The sequence below is a fragment of the Pectinophora gossypiella genome, chromosome 20 (genome assembly GCF_024362695.1).
Source record: "Pectinophora gossypiella chromosome 20, ilPecGoss1.1, whole genome shotgun sequence".
NCBI classification, from domain to species: Eukaryota; Metazoa; Arthropoda; class Insecta; order Lepidoptera; family Gelechiidae; genus Pectinophora; species Pectinophora gossypiella.
Window position 1 is genome coordinate 7,698,285 of NC_065423.1, and position 27,530 is coordinate 7,725,814.

Genomic DNA, 27,530 nt, shown 5'->3' on the forward strand with positions numbered 1-27,530 from the left:
AACGATATCAAGTGGAATTTCCTGTCGGAGAAGTCATGAAAATTTTTGACCTTTTTTAAATTATTTTCCGTTCCATACTTTTGCGACGGAAAATTCCACTTGATATCAACTCAGAATCATGGCCTGAATCATCCCTCAAAGTTTTCGTTACGATGTCACTAACACCCTGTATAGTAATATTATAATAACAATAATAGTGTTTATTATTATACTTATATGTATAATAATAATAGTGTTTGCTCTCTACATCCGATCCAAGTCCGAAAATGATGGATTCGAAGTGCTCGTAGAACTAGTCGTAGAAGGTTCCATCACCTTACGCAATATATCCGATATCCGCTAGGGATGTTATGAGTTATGCGGGGATGTTAGGGGCTTTTATTCTAAGCAATAAGCACGCTCTATAGCGTGCAAACAGTACTTAGGTAGTTTAGTTACTGGAATTGTAAAGAAACACTCATCACTTCTTCATTCAAACTTCAATAACAACAAGATCTACACCCAAACATTTTTTAAACTGGACTTATCACATTGTTAGGTGATAGTACGTGTCTTATACCTATTTTATTCCACCTCATCTATTACCTTAGGCCTCATAAAAGTCGTAAGTAGATCATTTACCAACGCTTTCATCAATATCCAATGCATTAAAAGTTCTATCAATCAGCTAAGTGCATTAATTTTTAAGCCAATTCGAGAGTAATATTAACATTGTTATTAACTTTCGTACCTGATCCAAAAAATATCTAGTCTCATTAGGTACTTAAGTTTCTTCTGCTGCAAATGAGAAACTGCACAGCAGTCATCACAGAGAACTTTATGGAGAGCGTTCATGTGCCCATTATACAATGAATATGTGACAACCACAGCCATTATTAAAACTTAATACAATAATTAATCGTAACTAACTCATTATAGATAAATAATTGCAGCTTTGTGTTTTAATTGTCATCAAAACGAGCACGATCGCATAAGAATATGTTCAACAAACTGTTGTTTATGTTGTTATTGTTATAAATTATCGCAAAAACGTTCTCATCTGTTTGTTCTGGTGTTGTAGCGACGCCTCGGCCCTGTCCGCTTGGTTTAACATCTGATCCAGCCTGCTAGTCTGAGAAGTTATTTGCTTACCAATATCTTTCACCGTAGCCGTACTAACAATAGCTGTATCTTCCACTTTCTGTATTCTATGCAAATCGTCTAAAGCGGACATTATATCGCCGCCATCTTTTTTCGAATTTCCCGCGCGCGGTGTCATTTCATTGTCATTGGGACCAAGGCCGTCGTTTATAGAGCCTACTTCCACGGAAGGGACGTAATCTCTGTCGTAATTCGTTTGTCCGACGTAACTAGGGTCGCTGGAGTATGATAGGTTGTCTTTTGTCATCAGTTTCACGCGGAAGAAGTTTGTCAAACTGCCACATACGCCCTGTAAAACAAAAGTACGGTGTCAAAATTGGGGTCAAACTACGAGTCTCCGTATATGCATATAACGTATTAAAAGCTCACGACTATATCTCGATTGGGGTAGTCAGAGGCACATCCATCGCAAGATGAACTAAGTACCTACCCACACTTTACCGAGCTTTCTGTTAGACCAACGTGATAGGTGGTGAGCCGTGTCGCCGTCTATAAAGGTCGAGCTAAGTGTTAGTGAGATACGTTAATAACCCATTAGAGCAAGTCCGGTACCGGGATCCATGGTTCACCATCATCATGCGGTGCATGCAAACCCATCTCAGGGTGGCCTTAGTTATGACTGACTTGAGCCTCTGCTTAGTATCTCATTATAGGAATCACAGACGTAGCTTCATGTGTGTACCGTGGAACTTAAATTAAAATATCGTCAAGTGAGTAGTCGCTACCAGACGACGATCGGTGAACGACGTGTCTTAAAAGGAAGTGAAAGAATTGGTCTTTGAATTGGACGTTGACAAGTATGGAGAATGCTACACCGACAAGAGGTGGCTCTTAGATTACTGATTATGATGAGTCACTACTGACAACGTACCTTTAATTTATTAATCTTGGTTTGTGTCGACGTTAGTATAGTGTTCAGCTCAGCCAGACCACCACTCGCCTCTTTCATGCCGTCATCCAACATGGCTGTGTTCTGAAACACATATTTTTATGTGTTTCTATGAATATTCATGAAAACTTTATGACCTGGCGATAAAGATAATTTTAAGTTCGTTCGAGAAGAGCCCAGCAGTGGAACATAAATTAGGTTACAGAAAAAAAAACTTGTTCCTTAGATTCCGTACGAAACGAATAGCATACCTGATCGAGAATTTGACGGAGAAATAGCGATGCGACATCAATAAAGGATACGTACCTACGGAATCGTAAAAGCTATCAAAATAATTGTAGGTAATGTCATGAAATGAGACTACTATTGTATGAAGGAGATGTACATACCTATTGTATGATGGGGAAAGGGGATGGATAATATTGCATAAGTAGGTATCTACGCTTTTAGATTGCTTACTTTCATAAACACAATGAACCTTTATACCACTTAGTAGTGGGGTACCCTACGGGTCCTCCTTTTTACTGAATTTCCTTTAAAAAGCTATTCTAAATACATAATTTACCTAAGCAAATAAGTAAATAACTGGAAGCACCTAATTACAAAATCTATTTAAACTTGTATTTATACCATGTTGCGAGTAAAATCGTACTCAATTGTTTCGTAATAATACGACTTCTACTGAAAATTGCGCTTAAAATAATTAAAAATTGCTATTATTTCATACCTCTGCAGTCTTTATTTCCACTTCCTCAAATTCGACGACATCCAAATGTTTGTGTCTTGCCAGAAACTCTTCTCTGTCCGGCAAAGGCTGGCCAAATAATTCGGCTCTGGTGCACGCATCTTCATAAGCTTTTAACGACATTGTTTTTCACTTATCCCTATTTTTGACCATACGCAATTAGACAAAAGTCTCCCCAATTACAAACCTTGACCTACAAACTAACACCAGCTACTATACTGCAGAAAAAGTAAAAAGGCATGGGGTAGAACACAAGTAGGAAGAGAAAACCACTTTCTCATTTTAGCTGGGTTGCTTTGTCTGAGATATTGATTTTTATATCCAACACTTTCTATTTCAACGTAAGATTCCGTAGTTTAATTTTGTAATACGTTATCAAAAATCGTGTTACACGTTACTATTGATTAGTTTCTCAATTACTTTATCTTCTTTCTTCGGGATAAACATGAAAAAATATATGGGAAAATATTTTTAAACTCTCCCGCCTCTGTGAATAGGCTTACGTTCCTGTGTACGCAGTAAAAATATTATTTTATTATGCAAATACGCTCAAACACAAATTATTTTAATGTAGTATTTCCACAAAACAAAGTAAAATAACAAAAAGATAGCAATACGATAATAAATATTATTGTTGTTATGGATTAGATTTTTTTTCTTATTAAATGTATCAGCTGTAAAGTCAGCTGCAAGCTGCAACCTTTAGACAATATTATATGACCAATGAAAGTCAATTGAATGAGTAGGAAAGAGATATCCGATATTTTTGTTTCATCCACTGCTCTGGAGTCCATTCACCTTTTATCTGTCATTTAATATTTTGTCGTTTACCGGTGGTGAGCTTGGGAATTTCATTCTTTAGTTCATTATTATACTGTTACATGCTCACAAAGGCAGTGTTTTCAGTGATTTTGAAGTCTAGAATAACTAACTTCAAGCAAATTACAGTTGCTGCCATGTCTACAGGTACAGTGTTACGTTATTATTTTTCTATGAAGTAGGTACCAACTACAATTATTAGTATTTACGTGAACAATTTTCATAGAATACTACAGAATAAACTGTCTTTTGTTACTGTAAATATTAACAAATGACAGGTTTCGAGAAAAACTTGTTACTGTGAAGATAATTTTAGATTATATTTTTGCTTAGTCATTTGTTTGATTAATTATTTAACATCTGTTGCTAAAGATATGACTGACTGGCTATAAATAAGGATTCGGTCCATAAACAGCTGTTTAAAATAATGAAATGTGGCATTTCCATTTTTAAAAATAAAATATGTCAATATAAATAATGAATGACAAGTTGTAGGAGATGAAATTTTCTAGAATTAGTAAATTCAGTAGTTTCCAAAAGTCGATCACCATGAAATGAATAAAATTGTTACTATAATATCTTCATTATCAAAGACAGGATTTGTGAAATTTGTAAAATATTCTTCGTGTGCAAAAAAACCAGTCAAAAATCAAAGTGAGTGTGCTAGTTTGATTAAACGCGTCCAAACTGGGTACATTTTGTGATGGAGACCGATCATCCCCGCACAGGGCCGGTTGGTATTCCAATCTGTAAAAATGCTGAGTGTTTGGATCAGGCTAAAGTGCCAAGTAAGTGCTACCATAGTGTACATTGGTCTACTGCTTTCAGTGTTACTTGCTGCTAAAATTGGACTACTGTTTTTGTACACTATGGCAGCAGATGTAAAAACTGGGGTCCAATATCGAAAATTTGAAACTATAAAACATTTTTTTAAAAACAAGACCTTTTTTCTGTCATCTTATTCATAATTCACTCTGACCTATATCTAAACTAATAAATAAATTACAAATTTCAATATATGGACTTGTCATTGTTGTAGAACCACTAAGCCTGGAAACTCTGAAGAAACTCCATGATGACTTCTATTCAAACTCGAAGAATGAACTGGCCCAGAACGTCTGCACCCGCTACGACCCGTTTGAGGTTGCCATCAGCAGAAGAAGAGCGGATAGTGCACTTCATGTTTATAACATCAAGGTAACTAACTTTGTTGTGTTTCAAAAACATACATAAATCTTACGACTATGTCTCAATTGAGATAGTCAAAGGTACATCCTTCACTCTTGTGATGTTTAGTTCAAAGATGAACTAAATGGCTGAATACACTAAGGACATACATATTACCTATTAAGACCATTGTACTGTGTTCATGCAAGTAAACAATCAATCTATCTATCTATCTAAATACCCACACCTTCTGTTGTTTGTTTGTCATGTATCTTCATCTCATTAATTACAGGTTATGTGTATGTATCCTTTTTCTTTTTGCCGGAGGTCCTAACACTGTACAGTACACTCTATGTGTAATAACATGTAATATTAATCTATCTTATCTAAAACAAAACGTAAATAGCCTACATACTGCTGGGTCTCCCCTCAATCAACTGGAGATGGTATAAAACATACTCCACTGCTCAACTGTGAAAGACAATTAAATTTGTAGACTATAAAAAGTATCTTGTGTCTGAAATAAGTAGTTTTTATTTGTGTACCAATTTTATTTATAAAAAAAGAAAGAAAATTTTTATTATTAGGGGACGCAGTGTTTTTTTGACCCGAAAAGTTACATCCTGTTTTAATTACGTTATTCAATTGTGCATTTAATTATAAATATAAGAGTAAAGCTCCCGCTAAGCTCACTTACTAATACTAAAAAAAAAAACTCTGAAAAAAATGAGTTCTCTATTAAAAAGCTTCGAGCAAGCAATGATTATTATCGTTAATAATAAACATTTTGTATTACAAAAGCATTCCACATAAATATCAATAGATTTTTCACTAAACATGATTTTTGACAAAAAGTACTATAAAAATTAAAATTGAGATTTTTAGAGACTGTAACAGTGAGCTTAGCGGGAGTTTTACTCTTCTCTCTCTCTCTCTATTTAAGAGCTGCGCTCTTGTCGGTGGAGTAACCGCCATTCCTCTCTTCTTCCCGCCAAAACCTTCACCTCCCGATACGACACGACCTGCACCTTCTCTTTGTAATTCTTTGTTTTTTTTCTTCTATTTGTAATTAAATTCACTATTGCATAACGAAATAAAATCAGGATGTCACTTTTTCGGGTCAAAAAAAAAACTGTGTAACACCACAGTAGCAATACCAAAACAGTAGGAAAAAAAAACTTACACGAAATTACATATTAAAAGAATTGTATTTTATCATGGTTTCAGCACTTTGCGGTTGCATTGATATGCCTATCTGATAGATAGCCCTTATCTTTGAGTCTGATATTATTGTGGTCAGAATTATTTCTCATGGTCTAGCCTAGGTTCATAGTACTATCAAAAGCACTGTAGAGATTTTTTCATAATTGATTTATGATAAGTTTAATCGTCGTCCGTACCGTGCGGGGTAGGCCCGCTACAAGGTGGACCGACGATCTGGTGAAGGTCGCGGGAAGCCGCTGGATGCGGGCAGCGCAGGAACGATCGTCGTGGAGATCCTTGGGGAGGCCTATGCCCAGCAGTGGGCGTCGTATGGCTGATAATGATGAAATTTAGTCGTCATGGGTGGAATCGGAAGAATATAATAAAGAGTATTACTGCGTACTATAGCGGTGACTCCCCGATACCGATTTACATCGGGCGTCGACTTCACCCCCTCTGGGTTTTACTTTAGTCTGAAATGACCGCTGAAGAGTAAGAGAGAGAGGCTATGTCTCGCTCGCACTCACGCGTTTAGATGACACACGGTAACGATAAGATTTTTGGTATGGAGTTTCCGGGGTGTGTCGTAAGGCAAGCTGGGGACGAATCCGGAGAGCTTAGGCCTCTGGTGGCTGGTGACGGGGCTGAATCTTGACTAGTCTTCGTGTGGATTTTAGAGATCAACGACCGACCTCATCAACCCTGGTGTCAGGGTTACTATTGAGCCGCCATGGGCGCCTGACATGGCTCATGTAACAACTACATACTCAATTAGGTACTAGCAGCGGGAACCGACTGCTTAACGTGCCCTCGCACGGATCATGTTACTTTCGGAAAATTGGGTGATTAGCCAGCAATGTCCAAACCAAACTGGGATCACAAAGTGACTTTTTGTGATATGTTCCCACTGGCAATCGAACCCGAGACCTCCGGATCATAAGCCTAACACTAAACCAATCGACCACCCCGAACAAGGGCACGCAGGTAGCCATACAAGTACGTATCATGGGTGTTAGTGACACCGTAACGAATACTGAGGAGGATGATTCAGACCATGATTCTGAATTGATATCAAGTGGAATTTCCTAACGGAAAGTTAATGTTATTTTTTGTTATTTTCGGTTTCATACTTTTGCGACGGAAAATTCCACATCATCAACTCACAATCATGGTCTTGATCATCCTTCAAAGTTTTCGTTACGACGTCAGTAAGACCCTGTATTTTAGTTATCTTGATCCAATCAATGCCTGTTGCGATAGGTGGAGTCGGAAGGCAAGCCGGTGACGAACCAGGAGAACTCGGGCCGCTGCTGGCTGTTCGCGGCGCTGAACGTGATGCGGCTGCCTTTCATGAAGAAGAATGCCATCGAGGAGTTCGAGTTCTCGCAGAGGTAACTTCACCTTACCTCCAATAGTGTGCATAGAACAATGACATAAATTTAGAGTTGTCTTCGTGAGTCCAGTAACGGGATTCTTTCTACCCTGCGTGAGTGCCTGGACAGTCCCATCCTAAACCATTGGATTTCCGTGCACCGTGACTGGAATAAGAAATAGCTTGTTTTCAAGCTATTTCTGTTACTTTTAAGACTTGGATGTAATTGCAATTTTATTTAATTTTTATTTTTGTATGGACGTCCATTGTATTTGTTATTATTAACATGTATGTTGTATTAAGTAACTCGGGCCTATGGAGTCCCAAACTTATTATTATTGTTATCTTTTCTCTTTTTCTACTCATATTTTTGTAATAATGGGTTTACTTACATGCCTGTAAATAAAAATTCAAATTCAAATAATTTATTTCAGACCATAATAACGTCCATAGAAAAAATAAAATAAATAATAATAAACACTAAATAAGTACAAAAATTGTTAAAAAATAAAAGTACAAATACATAAAAATTATAAACAAGAAATTAAAATTAAAAATCATTAATAAAATTTGCGCGAAGCCCCAACAACATGGACACCGACCCAGTGTTTAAGCACAGGGCCATCGACCCGCCCGGCTACAATCTCCAGGAGACACCAGGACCGATGGACCGAACAAAGAACGTTTATTATTATTTATTATTATAACATTGTATCACGCCTGTTTCCCTTAAATAGGGTAGTTTCCAACGTGTTAGTGCAGTGTCACCGTAACGAAATCTTTGGGGGATGATTCAGACCACAACTGTGAGTTGATATACAGACACCTTTTGCGCGAGTTCGCTCCATCTTAGGCCTCGTCAATGCCTTCGGGCAAGTCTGGGGCCAAGAGCAAACCTATCAAAGGTAAAAAAAATATCAAGTGGAATTTTCCGTCGCAAAAGTATAAAGGGTGTTAGTGACATCGTAACGAAAACTTTGAGGGACGAGCCAGACCATGATTCTGAGTCGATATCAAGTGGATTTTTCCGTCGCAAAAATCATGTATTTTTTTTAGTTTTTTAAAATTATTTTCAATTCTATACATATGCGATGGAAAATTCCACTTGATATTAACTCAGAATAATCAGCTGAATCATCCCTCTCAGAATTCGTTACGATGTCACTTACACCCCGTACAAGTACATACGGTAGCCATACAAGTAGGTATGGGTGTTAGTGACACCGTAACGAATATTGAGGGGGATGATTCAGACCATGATTCTGAGTTGATATCAAGTGGAATTTCCTGTCAAAAATTCATGATTTTTTTTTTGTGTTTTTTTAAATTATTTTCCTATCCATACTTTTGCGACGGAAAATTGCACTTGATATCAACTCAGAATCATGGTCTGAATCATCCCTCTAAAGTTTTCGTTACGATGTCACTAACATCCTGTATATAATTCAAAATAATTTAAAAAAGCACATGAATTTGGGACGGAAAATTCCACTTGATATCAACTCAGAATCATGGTCTGAATCATCCCCCTCGCTATTCGGTACGGTGTCATTAACACCCTGTATCATCCCCCTAGCATTATTTCGTTTTTCACGGGGTCCGCTTACCTAACCTAAAGATTTGACTGTCTGACCTTCCAACCCGCGAAGGGGAAAACCGAAAACTGCATTTCTCGGGGATGTGGGTTTCCTCACGATGTTTTCCGTCACCGCTGAGCACGTAATAATCATTTATGATCCAAACATAAATTCGAAAACAAATTCAACAATCATCGGTTTAGGCCTGCGCTTGATTTGAACCTGCGACCTCAAAGTGTGAGGCAAGCGTTCTACCAACTGCACTACCACGGCTCCACTAACACTGTATATACTTAGTTAATTATTATAACGTGTTATAGTTACCTGTTCTTCTGGGACAAGATCGAGCGGTCCCACTATTGGCTAAACAACATCGTTGCCACCGCCAAGGAAGGGGAAAAGCTGGACGGGAGGCTACTCAACTTCTTGCTCAAGGTAAAAATAAAAAATCAAAAGGGTAAAATCCTATTGCATAACATAAACAACCTATATACTCCCTCTGCTGGGCACAAGCCTTCTCATCATCAGGTGATTCAGCCTGCAATGTCCTTGCTAAAGGACAGTATCATAAATCTCACAAGTCGACCCCGGACCAGATCAGCCCAACGCTCTAACCTTCAGACCAAGGAGGCTGTTAAAATCCTTTTATTATGTCTTCTCCAAAATGGACTATCATTATGGACCCTGACACTATTAATCATATATGCCTTAGGTATTCAAAATCAAGTGTAATGATGTAAAGCAAGATATTGCATGATGTAAATAAAAAGAAATATCAGTCACAGTGCCTACTTTAAAAATGATACCAGTTATCATTATGCCAAACATTTGAAGTGTTTTATTTAATAATATGATAACTATTGCAGTGTAGACTATGTTACATTATTGCATAATAATTCAAGACTTTTTATTTGTATTAAGTACTTGAAATAGACACATGCATATATTGTTACTGACTGATAGATACAAGTTGATTTTTTCTACTGCAATATGTGATAGTATACTTGAACAAAATTGAGAAATGTACCATTAGAGGCGATGGTCTAGTAAGTAAAACATGCAGTCTTAGAGAATTTGCAAACCATTAAGGTGATTCGTTTTCCATACAAAAGTTGATGCAGTGCTACAGGAAAACGGATAGAGGAATATTGTTATAAAACCGATAAATAGTAATATTTTGGTGTATTATTTTCGCAAACTAACAAAAATTTTGGGTCCGAATACGAGAAGTACCATATTTCAGACCCTCAATTTTGATCAATTCTACATTTGTAGTGGTGCAGATTACAGTGTATTTGCTGAGCGTGTAGAGGTGTCAATGTTAGTTTGTGTGCGTGATAGCTTTTTTTTTCTAAAGGCTTTGACTACTTGACAAGTGTAATAGAATGTCAGTGACAATTTATAAAGAGATTTTGTATGAAGAGAATAAATATAAATAAAAAACTAAAAATACTACAATCTAAGAAAAGGAATATTGGAAAAATATTTTTGTAATAACGTATCTTATTTAAACATTTTTAAATAATGGGTAAATACCGTGTTTTAAAAGAGGACATATATTATAATAAAAAATCAATACATAAAATGAAATGGCTGTATGGGCATAGTTCCCTTTGCCTTACCCTTCGGGGAAAACCAAATCAAAAAAGAAGTTGTTGCATTTGCCGGCCTAAATAGTAGTCATTTATAATTAATTGTTTTTCCATCCAACATACAGATTTATTTATATTCTCTTTGCCGCGGACTTTTTGGTGGAAACGGGAACGGGAAGGTTGCTTTCTTCATTGAATAATCTAAATAATCAATACGAAGTGGTGTTTTGTGGTTAATGATCACATTAGTCGGAAAACATTCCCGATAGTATTATTAAATCGAAATATTCAATAAACAAAGTGTACCTATCTATTTTCGCTTTGCGCCAACAAGCCGCTTACTTCATTTGGGGTTCGGAGTAGGAGTCTGCTCCGAGGGTGGGGGCTTAGGTTTCATCATTTCATTAATCATCATCAAGAAAAAAAACACAAGACATGGCTGTATGTTCATAGTTCCCTTTGCCTTGCCCTTTGGGAAAAAAAATAAGATAAATTTTGAAATTCTTATGTATAATAAACAAACATCACAGACATCATGACAGATCTAAAACTAAATAAAATCTTTTTTCTTTTTTCTATTTGACTTATTTATGAATTTTAATCAAGAAAACGTGATAATAAGTTCGACAGCAACCAGTTCAGGTCCCCGAAACAGCCCATTTCAGGCCGCGTATATATGGAAATACTACTTCAATACGTCCCAGCCTCGTCTTTTTTTAACGTCCTCGTTATAAAAAGACGTCCTAACCTGAACTAACTAACCTAACAATAAACACCACGCGTAAATATATGTCCAGAAATGCGCTGTGAGTCGTCTGGACTGGGCGCGAAAACAACATAGAATTCGATTAGGTGCTAAGTGTCCCGCATGCTATCACCAGCTGTCACTGACATACGTATGAAGTCCCGCGGATTTTATTGGAACTAAATGACAAGACATAATAATTATATGCGGATACTGCGACATCAGCGCCGTGCTTGCGGGACGTCCTGAAGCGCTATTACATCTTTCAAACGCGATGCGACAAAGTTTGAACCTACGCAATTCAGGAAAAATCTACCTTATTATTACTGTACTGTGATCGTTATTTGTAAAATCATACAATACATATACACAATTCTTTATACACAATATAATTATTATGACATATTGTGGACTTTTCGGTATACCTACAAAAAAGGAACAATTCAACCATACGTTGTTTTGTTATATCTCAATGGGCTCAGGCAGCGTTTTCGCCGAAAGCTCCAAGTCGGCTATATTTGTAACGATAATTATGTTTGACATTCATCATCATTTTTGAACCATTTTATACAAAAAAAAATACTTGTATAAATTATAAACCCTAAAGCACGCCCATGAATCACTCTACTCATTGGTGAAAACCGTATGAAAATCCGTTCAGTAGTTTTTTAGTTAGCCGCATGTTCACTGATGCGATTAATGCCTATTAGAATTTTACAAAATAAAAAATACGGAAATTACGGAAGGTACTTTAGTGCAAAGTAAATTATTGTATACTTAATTATAATATTATTGGTAAAAGTGATACTTTTTGAAAATTCAGTAACAAATAGACGGGTTCGCCAAATTCAATTGTAAAAAAAAATACAAAAAGTAAAAACAATTAAAACATGCAGTTGGGTTTGAACCGTGAACCTTAAGAATGGCGGCTACTGCTTTACCAAATGCGCCATTTAGAAGTTAGAAGTAGACTTCAAATTATGCATCTCTTTTAATAGCTAACCTAGTTCGCATGTGTGTGTGACAGCTTCGTGTTTGTACACAAATTGAAATGACACCAACTTTTGATGCAATGTTTCAATATGATATCTTCAGTAAATACTTCAAAATTGTAGCTTAACTTAAAGATAATGTATGTAAGATTTCGCCACCTAACATTTGACTGGGTCAGAACTCAACACTAAACGAATAAATGGAAAAAACACGAAAACTGCAGAAGTAACGCCATCTACTGACGCAGCGTTACCTAGTTGACTGAAACACATCACCTTAATGACAAATGACGGCCTCCGTGGTCCAGTTGTTGAGCGTTGGGATCACGATCCGGAGGTTCCGGGTTCGAATCCCGGTGGGGACATATCACAAAAATCACTTTTTGATCCCTAGTTTGGTTAGGACATTACAGGCTGATCACCTGATTGTCCAAAAAGTAAGATGATCCGTGTATCGGAAGGCACGTTAAGCCGTTGGTCCCGGTTACTACTTACTGATGTAAGTAAGTAGTCGTTACATGAGCCATGTCAGGGGCTTGGCGGCTCAATAGCAACCCTGACACCAGGGTTAGATTAATGACAAATGACATTGATAAAAAATGTACGGGATTGACACAAGGTGTCCTGTCAATCCCATATATTTTGTCAAAAGAAGAAAAAAACGAGGCGTAAAGGTCAAAGCCTGTGATGTGCCGTTCCCGGAAACATTCCCAAGTGGGAATGTTACTTCAAAGTCAAAAAAAGTCAAAGTTCCTTTTTTTTCACACAACACAACAACAACAATTTACATAATAATATTATTAAACGTTACATTAACAATAAAACAGGCATATAAACATTTAAAAGCAGAAGGTAACCCTGTGTCTCAAACTAGGAGACCTGTATCTTGAGAGGCAGTGTTCAGTTTTTACTGTTCAAAAAATCCATTGAGTGGAACTATATAATTTATATCCGAAATAGTCAAAAGTGCTCGAACAACAAAAATATGCAGATACCTAAACTAATTTGCGTGAATGATGTATGTGTATAGGTGTGTATGTTGTTATGTGTGAGAGTGCGTGTACGTGTCTGATAGTGTGAAAGGATGTGTGTGTGTGTGTGTGTGTGTGTGTGTGTGTGTGTGTGTGTGTGTGTGTGTGTCCCGTTGTTAAATCTCTTCAACAGTAAGGAAGTACCTTGACTTAAAAAAAGCATTAAAAACAACGTGTTTATATTATTTAATCTACCAGGACCCCATAAACGACGGCGGCCAATGGGACATGATCGTGAACCTGGTGAACAAGTACGGCGTGGTACCCAAGAAGATATTCCCGGAGTCGTTCAGCTCGCGGCGCAGTCTTCACATGAACGCGCTCATCAAGACTAAGGTCAGTACATACATGAACTCACGCCTATTTCCCATCGGGGTACACGCACAATCCATCCACTCCTTTATCAACCAATATCGAGAGCTTCAACCAACCACCGTTCCACGTCTATCTACGTAGATAGCATTCGCTACGTCCATTGGTCGAAGCCTACGCAGGCTTACGTAGTAATACGTAGATCATACTTGTCGTATCGCGCGCGATATCTTACTTAACCCGTAGAGTGTTGGTACGAATACGGAGGGCGATGATTCAGACCATGGTTCTGAGTTAATATTAAGTGGAATTTTCCGTTCCAAAATTCGTAATTTTTGTTTTTAATTATTTTCAATTCTATACTTTTGCATTGGAAAATTCCACTTGATATCTACTCAGAGGCATGGTCTGAATCATCCCTCAAAGTTTTCGTTGCGATGATATTAAATTCTCCTTACTTTCAAAAATCATATTATTATAAGATTAATGATTACCTAAATACATTGATTTAAAAGATGTGTCGCTATTGCAGTATCTTGTCATTTCTCCTTAGCCGTAACACCCTGTGAAATAATGTATATACGAAAATTGATCTTCAACAAGTTTTTCTATGATGATTACGTTGAATAAATGATTCTGATTGTACTGTTTATATAAGGTATGTTGTGGATATTTTAGCTCCGTGAATACGCCAAGGAGCTGCGGGACATGGTGGCTGCGAAGGCTTCAGACGCGGACATCCAGGGCACCATCAACAAGCAGATTGCAGTCATATACAACATCGTTGCCACTTGCTTGGGTTAGTATCATGGGCGGATCCTGGGATCATGGGGGTCATGAATTAACTTCAGTCATGTGGGCTTCGGTTATTTCAGTACATAAATACCCTAAGTTCGTCACTGTAAAGTATTATCAGGTTGGTCACTGGAAAGTGGTCTAAAATTTGTCACTGGTAAATACTATCAAGTTCGTCACTGGAGAGTACTATCAAGTTCGTCACTGGAAAGTACCAAATTCAAATTCAAATTCAAAAATATCTTTATTCAGTAGGTAACATAGTTACACTTTGAATCGTCAATTTTTACATAACGAACGTCTCATCCGCCTAAAACTACTGCAGCTTCTCACAACCTGTATAGCCGGGGAAAAGAAGCTGCAAGAAAAACCTCGGCACAGGGCCCTAGACGTTTTTTAAAAAAATAATAATAAACATAAAATATTGATATACAATTGAGTAATTTAGCTGCCTAATATCAGTTCTCAGACAGTTAATCCCATGCATTCATATCTTCTAAATAATCACTAACTTTATAATAACCTTTTTTGTAAAGTTTTTGTTTAACTACTGTCAAAAAGCAGTTGAAAGGCAAATTCTGAATGTCAATGGGAATCTTATTGTAAAAACGTATACATTGCCCCTTAAAAGATTTAGTAATCTTATGTAATCGACTGACTTGTAAAGCAAGTTTATTTTTATTCCGGGTATTAACAATGTGCCGATCGCTATTTTTTGCAAATAACCTATATGTTTTTTTACATATATTAAGTTTTCAAAGATATATTGTGATGCCAAAGTTAAAATATTAATTTCTTTAAATTTATTTCTAAGTGACATACCTACTACCAAGTTCGACACTAGAGAGTACTATCAAGTTCGTTAGGAGAGTCTTATTAAGTTCGTCACTGGATAGTACTATCAAGTTCGTCACTAGAACGTAGGTTTCGGTTTATCTGTTAACGCACATTTTGTACATTGTTAGTATTTAATTTCAGGTACTCCTCCGGAAAAGTTCACTTTCGAGTTCTACAACAAGGAGAAGGCCTACCAGTGCATGGGCCCGCTGTCTCCCCAGGAGTTCTACAACAAGCATGTCCGCCCGCTCTTCAACGTGGATGATAAGGTCAGTAGATCTCTCGATCCATCAAATCCAAGAGTTATTGCTACTCTTCCGTTCAATTATAACCCTGACACCAGGGTTGATAAGGTCGGTTACTGATCAAAACCCAGGTGATAGAAGGAGAATGTTTTACCTAGCTCTGAGGTCCACGTCAATTGGGTAGTTTCCTAGGTCAAAGATAAATTATGAAATACTGATACAAAAACGTTTTATGTTTATCTGTTTAATTTATTTATGAATAAAGAAAAATGTATTAATAAGTGCGACATTTTGACACGTGTTTCTATGACGTCACAAGTTGCTTTGTCGTACAATTTTCGTGTTTTGCTTTTGACGTTTAGTAAAAAGTAACTGATTTGACTAGTTGGAAACTACCCTATTGGACGAAACAGAGGTTGTTAAAGGAAATCACACCAGAATGTGATTTTTCAAAATTGCTCTTATTTTGTTTTCGCTACCTTATAAGGCTACGATAAGTATATCTCGGTGAAGAACCGAAGCAAGTATCGTCATCGATACACGCTTTCTTTTATCACGTTGACAAAGACCCTATTGTGAATATAATAATAATAAACGTTTTTTAATATTATTATTTGTATGTCTTTTTCATATCTCGGGCCTATGTAGGCCCGGACTTTTGGAAGGCGTGCGTGGGGCCGAAGCCAACACGTAGATGCCCCTTAAAGACAATTTAATCTAAATGTTGTGTGACACCAACCGGCGATTATCCCTGTATGCACTATGGGAGTTCACCCAAAGACAATCCCCGGTTCGTGTAGGACTATTGCAGATTATGGGAACAAAGGGAACTGGCTTATTGGGTTGGGGGTTAGTGGACCGGGGTACTGGAGCTATGGGGGACTATGGTGCCTGCTCGACCAATGTTGGTAAACATGGATAAAATGAGCAGGCGGTGACTCGCCACTCACTGGATGGGCCACCTATCTAGCCGACGCGACTGGACGGCAAGGCAGAAACATGGTTGTTACTATTAACATTATAACCTGCAGGTGTGTCTGGTGAACGACCCGCGGGAGTCGAACCCATTCGGCAAGCTATACACCCTGCACTGCCTGGGGAACGTGGTGGGGGGGCGACAGACCGCCTACAACAACCAGCCCATCGAGACGCTCATGAAGTGAGGACTTTCACTTTTTATTACTAATGTTCTTTATTGCCCATCGGCTTGCTTCTCAAACGGGGAGCGCCGGTTCGAATCCCGGTACCAGACTTGCACCAATCATCTAGCATTATCCCGTTTTTTCCACAGGGTCCGTTTACCTAACCTGAAGATTTGACAGGTCCGATTTTTTACAGAAGCGACTGCCTGTCTAACCTTCCAAACGAAGGGGAAAACCACCCAATACAAGTTCGGTCACATACCTCCGAAAATGCATTTCTCGGGAATGTGGGTTTCCTCACGATGTTTTCCTGATCCAAACATGAATTCGAAAACAAATTCGACAATCATTGGTTTAGGTCTGTGCTGGATTTGAACCTGCGACCTCAAAGTAAGACTTGCACCAATGAGCTATTAATTTATCTTAAGTACAGGGGGGTTAAAAAGGCCACATCGAAGCAATTCATCTAAAAAAGCAATATTGCAATGTGACATATAAAAGCATTTAGCGTAATGCAAACAAATCTAAGAAATTAGATGAATTCCAACAATATGACCTATATGACACCCAGCTTTCACTAACACAGTTGGGTCGACCATTATAGACGGCGATACGGCTCCTACATGTCACGTTGGTCTAACAGAAAACTCTGTGAGATGGTACTTAGTTCATAAACCTCTGCCTACCCCACTTGGGATATAGTCGTGAGCTTATGTTATGTTACAGGGTAGTGAAAGACAGCATCCAAGGAGGCGAAGCGGTGTGGTTTGGTTGCGAAGTTTCCAAGCGGTTCGAGAGGAAGAACGGGCTAGAAGACTTGGACGCGTGAGTACAGTTATAGTTTAAAACGATTATAAACACTAGCATTCCATATTCAAATTTCTTGAATTTTGCGTCGTCAATTTTTTTTAATAGACAATAGTGCAGAATGTTACACCGACGAGACCGTCAAAGATAAATTCCTTTTTTTCTTAGGCACTACTGCTTGGCACTACTAGTAGTCGAAGGACGTAATATACGATCCCGACGACCCGATTACTCTAGCCATAGAGGCAGCCAATCAGCTCGCGACACCAAACACTTCAGGACCCCGATACCGACCCCGCCGGCGTGGTCGACAATTCCCTCATTCAGCGCTTATCGCTATCGACCCACCGGGTGAGAGTCTTCAGCGCTCCCCATTTGTCCGGCCAAGTAGTTAATGCCATCTGCGGCAAATCTACAATAAGTCACGTCAAAAAAAAACTACGTAGTGCCATGAGAGATTTTTCTCTCGGGTCTCCTCAAAGGAGAGGGTCGTACATATAGTATCAACAGTAGTGCCGCCAGCTAATAGTGCCTTGGGTAATGATTTTCGGGTCTGTAGTGTCGCAGGGGAACAATATAAACCTGTGCCTAAAAAAGGGATAAATTATGAAATTCTGATTACTAAATGAAGCCAAGATCTAAATGTTACAAAAGACGTTTTATTAATTCTATTTATCTTCATCATCATCAGCCGTATGACGCCCACTGCTGGGCATAGGCCTCCCCCAAGGATGGAGTGTAAGATCTGAGTGTTAAAGGCCTCGAGCTGATGCAGCCCAAATGGCCACTGCGACCTAGCAAGATCTATTGTGACCAAGTCTCTACATTTAAAAATTCTCCTCTAGCTTCCTCCAAAAAAGACGCTGGATCTAATCGGAGTCTAGAGGAGAATATTTAAATGTAGAGACTTGGTCACAACAGATCTTGCTAGGTCGCAGTGGCCATTTGGGCTGCATCAGCTCGAGGCCTTTAACACTCAGATCTTCTTCTATCGTATGGGTTGTGAGGTCATTACCAACACCACCATCAACCCTGGTGTCAGGGTTACTAATGACTACATACATACATATATCAGTAAGTGGTAACCAACGGCTGAACTTGTCTTCCGAAGCACAGATCCCCAGGAAGTCATGGAGCATCCTCCCAAAAAGACGCTGGATCTAATCGGAGTCTAGATGAGGATTTCTAAATGTAGGGACTTGGTCACGAGATCTTTCTAAGTCGCAGTGGCCATTTGGGCTGCATCAGCTCGAGCCCTTTAACACCAACGGCTTAACGTGCCTTCCGAAGGACGGATCATCTTACTTTTTGGACAATCAGGTGATCAGCCACCGAGAATCGAAGCCGGGATCTCCGGATCGTGAGCACATCGCTCAACCACTGGACCACAGAGGCCGTCACACACTCAGATAATAATAACCGTCTCTTACAAACATCTTTTGCGTGTTTTCAGTCAAGACTATCGGCTTGTCTTCAACACGGAGGTGCAGATAGGCATGAAGAAAGCGGATCGTCTGTTGTATGGAGACTCGTGCATGACCCACGCTATGGTGTTCACCGCTGTGGGCACTGATGTAAGTATATGTCATATTCCAGTAGAATATAATCTGTCCTTAGCTGTATGAAACGAAGTATTCTTCAAGAATCCCAGCTCGGGCAGCTGTATCTACGTTATTTTATTTCCACTTGACATCAACTCAGGATCATGGTTTGATGATCCCTCAGCTACGATGTCACTAACATCCTGTAGTATACCTCTGCCTACTCTGCCTGGATATATCCGTGATGCTGTTATGCTGCGCCAGTTGTCTTAAATTATTGTACCGGGTGGGAACCCTCAGCGCTCCCCATTTGTCCGACCAACTAGTTACAACCATCTTATCGTGTGGGTTGTGAGGTGGATGACCAACCACATCAACCCTGGTGTCAGGATTATTATTGATGCGCCAAAGGCCCCTGACGACTACGTACTAACATCAGTAAGTAGTAACCGGGACCAACGGCTTAACGTGCCTTCCGAAGCACGGATCATCTTCTGGACAATCAGGTGTTCATCCTGCAATGTCCTAACCAAACTAGGGATCACAAAGAGATTTTTGTGATGTGCCCCACCGGGATTCGAACCCCGGACCTCCAAATCGTGAGCACAACGCTCAACCACTGGACCACGAAGGCCGTTCTGAGGCAAAGCCTAATAAGTCACATTCATGAAAACTATTTTTTTTAATATTAATTGTATTAATTCAACAGGACAAAGGTAACCCGAAGCGTTTCCGCGTAGAGAACTCATACAGCGACAAGGAGTATGATAAGGGGTACCTGCTGTTGACTGAGCCCTGGTTCCGGGAGTTCGTGTTCGAGGTGAGAGTGCACACAAACAAGTCTACACACGTCCCACTAGTGGGCGCGGAACATTCAAATAAAATATACTTTATTGCATAAATAGAGAAAGTGCTATAACAAAAAAACATTTGTACTTGGGTATACGATCTGGATTCGATTCCCGAACGATTTTGACAATGTAAAGTGTTGCTCGAAAAAGTTGAAGCCAATAAAACCCCGGTTCTCGTGCAAAAACAATATATTTTCTCAGAAGCCAAAAGACAAAGTCCAAAAGACAAAAAATAAAAAAACGGTATCATAAAAATTTTATTATAAGATTCGTGGTTATTTAGAAGATATATGAATGCATGGGATTAACTGTTTGGAAACTGATATTAGGCAGCGAAATTCTAATTTATTTTTAAAATATTTTTTTTGTTTTTTTTTTTTAATTTTCCGTCTTCTAAATCATGCCCTCAGTATGTGTTACGCTGTAACTAACACCCATACTCGCTTGTATAGCTACTATAAGTACTTGTACGTAAGGTCACTTACGTAACGAATACTGAGGGGGATGATTCAGACTATGATTCAGAGTTGATATCAAGTGGAATTGTAAAATAATTTAAAAAAATATAAAATAAAAATCATGATTATTGCGACAGAAAATTCTACTTGATATTAACTCAGAATCATAGTCTAAATCATCCTGTCGCAAAATTCATGAAAATTCTTGTGTTTATTTTATTATTTTCAGTTCCATACCTTTGCGACAGAAAATTCGACTTGATCTGAATCATCCCTCAGTGTTCGTAGCCATGTCACTAACATCCTGCATAGTCGTGAGCTTATGAGCTAAAAGAGAATCTGTTTCACCCACAGGTGGTGGTTGACAAGAAGTACGTGCCTCAAGCGGTCCTGGAGGTCTTCAAACAGACGCCCGTGGTGCTCCCTGCGTGGGACCCTATGGGTACCCTCGCCTGTCCCTGCTGCGACAAGGAAAACAGACAATAGACAGTCTACGGTCACGAGCATCAATATGCATACACTTTGGTACCATGTCACATGATGTTTTTGATAAATTGTACTGTAAGTCTCACTAAATGTCAAATATGTTAGTGCGACAGAGTCCTAAAGTGGGTACATTATATTGCTCATGACTGTACCTACCTGTATTGCGGGGTGTATTGCTTCTTATAACGTGAACATATACCCATATAATAGTACGTATTCTAGTACACACAATCTCATTTTAAGGCCGAAAAGGAAAGAGACAGGTAATCGTCAGGCATACAATTTTAGACAATTTTAGACAGCAATCATTTAACGATTGAATTCAATTTTGTTTGACTGTCAAACTTTTACAGATTTAACGTTAGGCGGTCGGTTTTTCTCGTGCCTTATTTAATAGAGTAGTATCAGCATCAGTAAATTATCCATCTCGCTCACTCTTGTGCATTAGATATTGTCGTCTCTGTCGATTAAAGCGCTTAGAATACGACGATCGAGAAAACAGCTTCTACAATCAACGGTGAGCTAGTGAGCGAAAGAGTGACTGAAGAACTAACTCTTGTAAATCGCTCGCGTGTTAGTTACCCATCGTTATTACTCGAGTGCTAACTTCACATAAACACCTTCCACAAAACGCACGAAGCTTAAAAGCATCACCCCGCTATACGAAGCAAAATTCATTCAATTAATTCTTTTTTTGAATCGTTCGCCTTCCACTCGCGCGCGAAAATGTATACCTCTCTCATCTTGCAAATGACAAGTTCTCATGTGCTACATGAAACGGGCGCATATTTTCGAATGTGAGATGATGGGGCTATTCAAAAAGCCCCTAAGCATAACATCCCATTTCGTTGCTAATGTCGCGAACTGACGTATCTGCAATTTTTGACGATGCCGATTTACACCTTTTAAAATTGTCAATGAGACACAAATTAGCAAAAAATACAGATACGTGAGTTAGCAAAGTCAGCCACGATTTGTAGGGCAAACTATTTTGTATTAGGTATAATGACTACTGCATAGGTACCGGTTTATAGATATTATTATATACGGTAATTATTTTATTTCTACGTCAGGGTATAATGTGACTACTAGGGTATCTTGATAGTTATTGCTTTTGACAGGGGGGTTAGAATGGCCACATCGCAGCAATTCATCTAAGAAAGCAATAGTGCTATTTGACAGTTGTTTGCATTGCGCACTTACTTTTATACGCGCAAATGTCAAATGGCAATATTGCTTTCTTAGATGAATTGCTTCGACGTGACCTTTTAAACCCACCTGTACATATTAAACGGGCCGACACATCAGGAAAACATTGAATTTCAAACACATTGATTATGTACGAAGATTCGAGAAAGATTCAAGCTAAGTAGCAAACGATTAATGACAATAGACAGTGCATAGTAATAAAAATGTATAGGATTGACCATTGTATAAGAAAACCAGGTATGCTCAAAAGTGACAGCTAACATTTCAAGGTTAGCCCATCTGACGTCATCCCACCATGCGTTGCCATTTCGTAAAAAATAAATTACCCATGACCAGTGTTTTTATTTTTATATTTACTTTGCAAGGAAATTTTAAACTTTTAGTAAAAGATTTTCTTACAGTTTTAATTATATTTTTTTTTTATATATGGTACAAGAAATAGTATTTAAATACATTAGTCAGTAATTTGATTAATTTTAAATAATAAAATTTACGTCCTTGGCATGTTGGAGATACCAATTTAATGGTAACACAGTGGTAACACTTACGTCATCAAAGGGCTACCAATGGCGGCTTGTCATAGGATTGAGCATACCAGCGGGCTTAGCACCGTAAGCGCGTGACTCTTTCTCGCCTCGACATACGTCACCCGTCACTCTCTCACAGTGTACTGCACAGAAAGAGACAGATGATCTCTGTCATAGCGAGAAAGAATCGCGTGCTTACGGTGCTAAGTCCGCTGGTCTTCTTATCCCATGGTATTGACATGTCACCGTATGTCAATCCCATACATTTTTATCACTGTCACTGACGACTGTCAAAATCGTTTACAGCTTGGCTAACCCGCTAGTTATAATTTAATTTACGCCATCTTGCAAAAGCGAAAGGAATGCTATAAATAACACTAGAACGCATTTACTACCCTGATCTTCCTATCCTAGCCCACTGTAACAACACTGAAAGGTTTGTTAGTATACTTAATTGTGTTCATTTAGTTACCAACTCACCAAGTGCTATAACTAGCAGTAAGACTAGATATAACCACACCCGGACATCCCATACAAAGATCTTATTCTTACCGTGCGCCTAAACCTAAAGCGTAGGTGCGAGTGAGACACACACACACACACGGACACTCCCCTTTACCCTTGGCTTAAAGCCATGTAAGATAAAATAAGACCCAGAGGGGGTGAGGTCGGCGCCGGTACGAATTGGTGCGGGGGAGAAACCGTTACTGTTCTATACGTAGTATTAATTTTTAATCTATGATATAACGTTGAATGATGAAGTTATTTTTATATTTACGTTTTTTTTTTGCCTATAATTATTAAAAGTAAATTAAATGTTTGAATTAACAGTTGTTGAAGTTCAATCACAATACTTATCTTGTAGTCTGTTGGTGCAGTCAAATTGTGGATTAATTTCCGTATTGCATTGTGTATCAATTATTATTATGAAAAAATATATTTATACTTTCTGAATGCTGTGTTTGATTTAATTGTGGCTAAGTCAGACTTTAAAAACATGGTAAAAAGGATGTCTTACAACTCGCCAAAACATGGCACTGTCTAAAGACTGTCGTATCAACTAGGTAAGGCACTCACTGGTGCTGACTCCTGTAGACACGCATCTTCTTTTATTTTGTTATACCTGTCACTTATCCGCCGAAAAGGAAAAATTTATAGAACACACTTTAGTTTTAGGCAGATTTAAAATTTGTTTTTCCGACGATTGCTCCGCTGAACACCCAAAGTGTGCTCCTGGTGGTAGAACGGGTAAATTCTAATGCTCTGTTGTGCCCCTTTAGTGGTACAGAAGGGAAACTTTTGAGTTACCTGTCGTGCTCCTTTTAAGTTATGAACACATTGGAGGGACTACTAAAATGAAATAAGTACTTGAAATATTGCAATTATATTAATATCACTGACATTGACTGATGATAACAAAGACTATGCAAATTAGTAGTTCTATCTAAGTAGATTTTATTGTAGAGATACTATAACTTATTTGAAGTACTCTTCAGAGTCAAGTGCAAATAAAATAGTCATCATGTGTTCCATCCTTTGTAGGGGTAAAGTGGAACCATAAATATAACGACATAAGATGTGCTCCACCAAACCACCAAAGGAGCACTACGGATCATACAAAATTTACTCGTTCTACCACCAGGAGCACACTTTGGGTGTTCAGCGAAGCAGTCGTCGTTTTTCCATCGTTTCGCAACTTTTAACTAGTTAAGATTCATGTTAGAATATTGAGATATCTACTTGCAGATAATTAAACTTCTTTTAAAATATGAGTGATCATGACACTCGGCCATCCGACAATTCATATTGGCTAATAACCCGACAGAATTAAGTTGACAGCACATGTTAAACAGCCTGAATAGCAGCGGGATTGTTTTATTCGTCCGGGTTATTCATTCATTTTAAAAATGAACAGTTGTCAATCATCCGTCCCTTTCCTTTTCGGCGGGTAAGTAAATGACGAGTATAAAAATTAGGTGTCTGCAGGAATGGGGGCCACTAGTTCAACAAAAACTACAAACTTTGCAAAACAAAAACATATTTTATTTACAGCACCAAAAATAAATTATAAAGATTATTGTGTATATTCAGGTCTTTTGTGAAAAAGAAAATGCTTTAGGATAGATTGCATAGGAAAATATACATTATTGTCAGCCTTACTTACTTTACACTATCCCAAAGAGCCAAAATTGTTTGGCAGTATATTTTTCATAGCTGAAAAATGAGTATAACGTGTCTAGTGCTTAAATTTCTAACATTTGTATCCCTGATTTGAAGGATTCTGGTTGCGCCATAATATTTGTTTCGATATTCGAATTTTGATTGGTATGTTGCCGCCACTACCTATTCCCTTCCTCTTCCCCCTTTTTATTAGTGGAGGGAGGAGGATTTTATTAAGATGAATGAACAATATTTGCATTTACAAAAAAATGTAAATATAGAAAAAATAAAATACCCACAGATCTTGAATATGGAAATAAATAGAAAGCTTTTAGGTACTAACAGGTTTTCTGTCAATTCTATCATATAATTTAACCAATGAAAGATGGCGTTTACATAATAGTGTTATATGATATGTAATCAATTAGTTCACACACATATTGTCAGTGACCACACAACACCATGCAAGTCATACAGTTTTTGTATGACTTATAGTGTTGTTTGCTAACCAAACAAATGCATGACATAGAAATTGCACGACTACCCCAGACAGCAAGATGACTAAATGCATCATAGACATTTAAACTACACAGATAACATTTTTATTCAAACAACATTCTTCATATAAAAGTAGAAATCTTTGTTCTGACTTTAATACACACTTTTCTTTGACCTTTCCAAACTATATCACAGCAAACGTGGAATCCGTTCATTTGGAATTCACTACACCATTTTGGCTAGTTTCTTTTTTTGTTTTTCTGTCCTCTGACTCTTCCAGTTCCCTCAGATACTTCAGTTTTGCCCAGACTCCCTGACACATTCGTATGAGGCGTTTGTCTTGCGTAGCTCGTCCGAATGCTACTACCTTCCTGACAATGTGTCGTGCCAGCTTTAAGTTCCCCTTCTGGGCATGTGATAAGGCTGAGTAGAGACAACTTCTTGCAGCTAACGAATCATCACCAAGCATTTTAGATAGCTTGTATTGCCGCATTGATATCCTGCCTGCCTCCTCTGCCTGAAAGAGTTTATAATACAATTATTATAATTTATTATTAAATGTGAATATTCACTGTTATTATTATATGAAACCCACTGACTGACTGACTCACTCAGTGACATAATTGTTAACCAGTTATATTATGAAATATGGTATTATTTAAAATATAACTGGATTTAATGTACAAAAAGATAATCTAAACACATGTAAAATGCAGTTACAGTTTGAAGCATTACTTTTATTTCCAAAGTTAGATTGAATTTTAATCCTTCACATACAACAACAAAAATATACTTAATTATTTGTAACTCTTAATTTACTTACACAATATTCAAAATAGTCTCCCAGTGCAGAGTAAGCTCCTCCAAGAGTTGATAGCCACGAGAAAGCATTTTCTATCTCCACCCTAGTCCAGACCAACCTCAATATTTTTTCATTCCTGAAAAAATTCCAATTTTTAAATTAATTGAATTCTATTCCAGAAGCAAAGAATTAACCTAGTAAGAACTAGAATTCCATACAATAGTTAAACAATGAGATTTCAATTTTAAAATGCATATGGTTCTTAGGGTGGTTAAAAAATATAATTTAAAATTCTATAGTCTCAGTAGATTACATTTTGATTAAGTTTAATAGAATGTAGTTCTATAATAGCAAAAATTCTGTTACTATAATATAAACAATAACACTAATACAAACTTATTATATAAGATTTTCTATCATAACATGCTCCACATACACTACAAAGTAACAAGTCACATGTAAGCTGAGTGTATAATAAATTTAAATTCAATTAGCATTCAGTAACACTGAGTCAACTTACCAGACAAAATCTATAACCTCCTTGTCTGGAGGCTCCAGTGTTAGATTCAAAACTACTAGTCCACAGTCTGATCCAGCCAAGTGACTCAAGTATGACAAAACTTTGCACCTGTATACTTCCGAATTCAAACATTCCTTCAAAAATGGCTGGAGGAACAGCGCCGAAGCTGTAAACTTCAATTTCTTCGAAACAGTGTCATGCTCTTCATCTTCAACAGAGACATCGCAAAAGTCTCCAGCATTCACACCTATAGTCTTGTAATATTTTTCATCCGGTAATGCAACCTGGTCTTTAGAAATGTAACAAATCGTATACGGACTTCGAAAAAGACGAACTTTAGTCACCAATTTCATTTTCAGCAGAGGTTATATCAAACTAATCAGTACACATTAGTTGTAAGCCAAACTTCCTTGGGTAAAATAATTATTCTATATAATTGAAGTACAATAGAAAAGAAGTAAAGGCCAAAAAAGGCCACAATTTTCCTGAGAAGTACTGAAAATCACTGATCTCAAATGAAAATGACAGACAAATGCATGATTTTTTTTTTTTTGGTTTGGTTTTCCCCGAAGGGTAAGGCAAAGGGAACTATGCCCATACAGCCATGTCTGACGTATTTTTTTTCTTGATGATTAATGAAATGGTGAAAGGTGATGAATGATGATGATGAAACCTAAGCCCCCACCCTCGGAGTAGACTCCTACTCCGAACTCCAAACGAATTAACTCAAAAGTCCGCATAAACTTTTGAGCTATGAAGCGGCTTCCTAGCACGAAGCGAAAATAGGCAGATACACTTTGTTTATTGAATACTCCAATATAATAACACTCGCGAATGTCTTCCGACTAACTTAATGCGATCATTAACCACAAAACACCACTTCGTATTAATTATTTAGATCATTCAATGAAGAAAGCAACTGTCCCGTTCCCGTTTCCCGCTAAAAAGCCACAAATGCATGAAACTGACAGCTTATGTCAAAATATATTTTTCTAATTTTTTTTTTTGTTTGGTTTTCCCCGAAGCAACTGTCCCGTTCCCGTTTCCCGCCATAAAGCCTATATTTTT

At 37.9% G+C, this 27,530-nt stretch overlaps 3 protein-coding genes and 1 long non-coding RNA gene across 4 annotated transcripts in view; 1 reads left to right on the forward strand and 3 right to left on the reverse strand.

Annotated features, from left to right (window-relative positions):
• Nucleotides 1-243: 243 nt before the first annotated feature.
• LOC126376061 (uncharacterized) lies at nt 244-2,972 on the reverse strand. The gene is made up of 3 exons (XM_050023227.1): nt 2,757-2,972; nt 2,012-2,113; nt 244-1,429 (listed from the first exon to the last, which is right to left on the reverse strand). The coding sequence occupies exons 1-3, from the start codon at nt 2,895-2,897 to the stop codon at nt 1,019-1,021; spliced, it is 654 nt and encodes a 217-aa protein (XP_049879184.1). The 5' UTR covers nt 2,898-2,972; the 3' UTR covers nt 244-1,018.
• Nucleotides 2,973-3,576: 604 nt separating this feature from the next.
• On the forward strand, nt 3,577-23,436 carry LOC126376012 (bleomycin hydrolase). The gene is made up of 12 exons (XM_050023163.1): nt 3,577-3,740; nt 4,633-4,790; nt 7,224-7,354; nt 9,233-9,347; nt 13,471-13,608; nt 14,263-14,383; nt 15,358-15,485; nt 16,493-16,620; nt 17,330-17,428; nt 18,864-18,984; nt 19,661-19,771; nt 20,615-23,436. The coding sequence occupies exons 1-12, from the start codon at nt 3,656-3,658 to the stop codon at nt 20,744-20,746; spliced, it is 1,467 nt and encodes a 488-aa protein (XP_049879120.1). The 5' UTR covers nt 3,577-3,655; the 3' UTR covers nt 20,747-23,436.
• Nucleotides 20,815-27,530, reverse strand: part of LOC126376086 (uncharacterized) — a 65,874-nt gene continuing 59,158 nt past the window's right edge. Inside the window, exon 2 of the long non-coding RNA XR_007567678.1 lies at nt 20,815-20,898. This is a non-coding gene — a long non-coding RNA (uncharacterized LOC126376086). The remainder of the gene's footprint in view (nt 20,899-27,530) is intronic.
• On the reverse strand, nt 25,341-26,967 carry LOC126376055 (uncharacterized protein F58A4.6). The gene is made up of 3 exons (XM_050023221.1): nt 26,463-26,967; nt 25,964-26,078; nt 25,341-25,657 (listed from the first exon to the last, which is right to left on the reverse strand). Exons 1-3 carry the CDS (start codon nt 26,813-26,815, stop codon nt 25,352-25,354), a joined length of 774 nt encoding a protein of 257 aa, XP_049879178.1. The 5' UTR covers nt 26,816-26,967; the 3' UTR covers nt 25,341-25,351.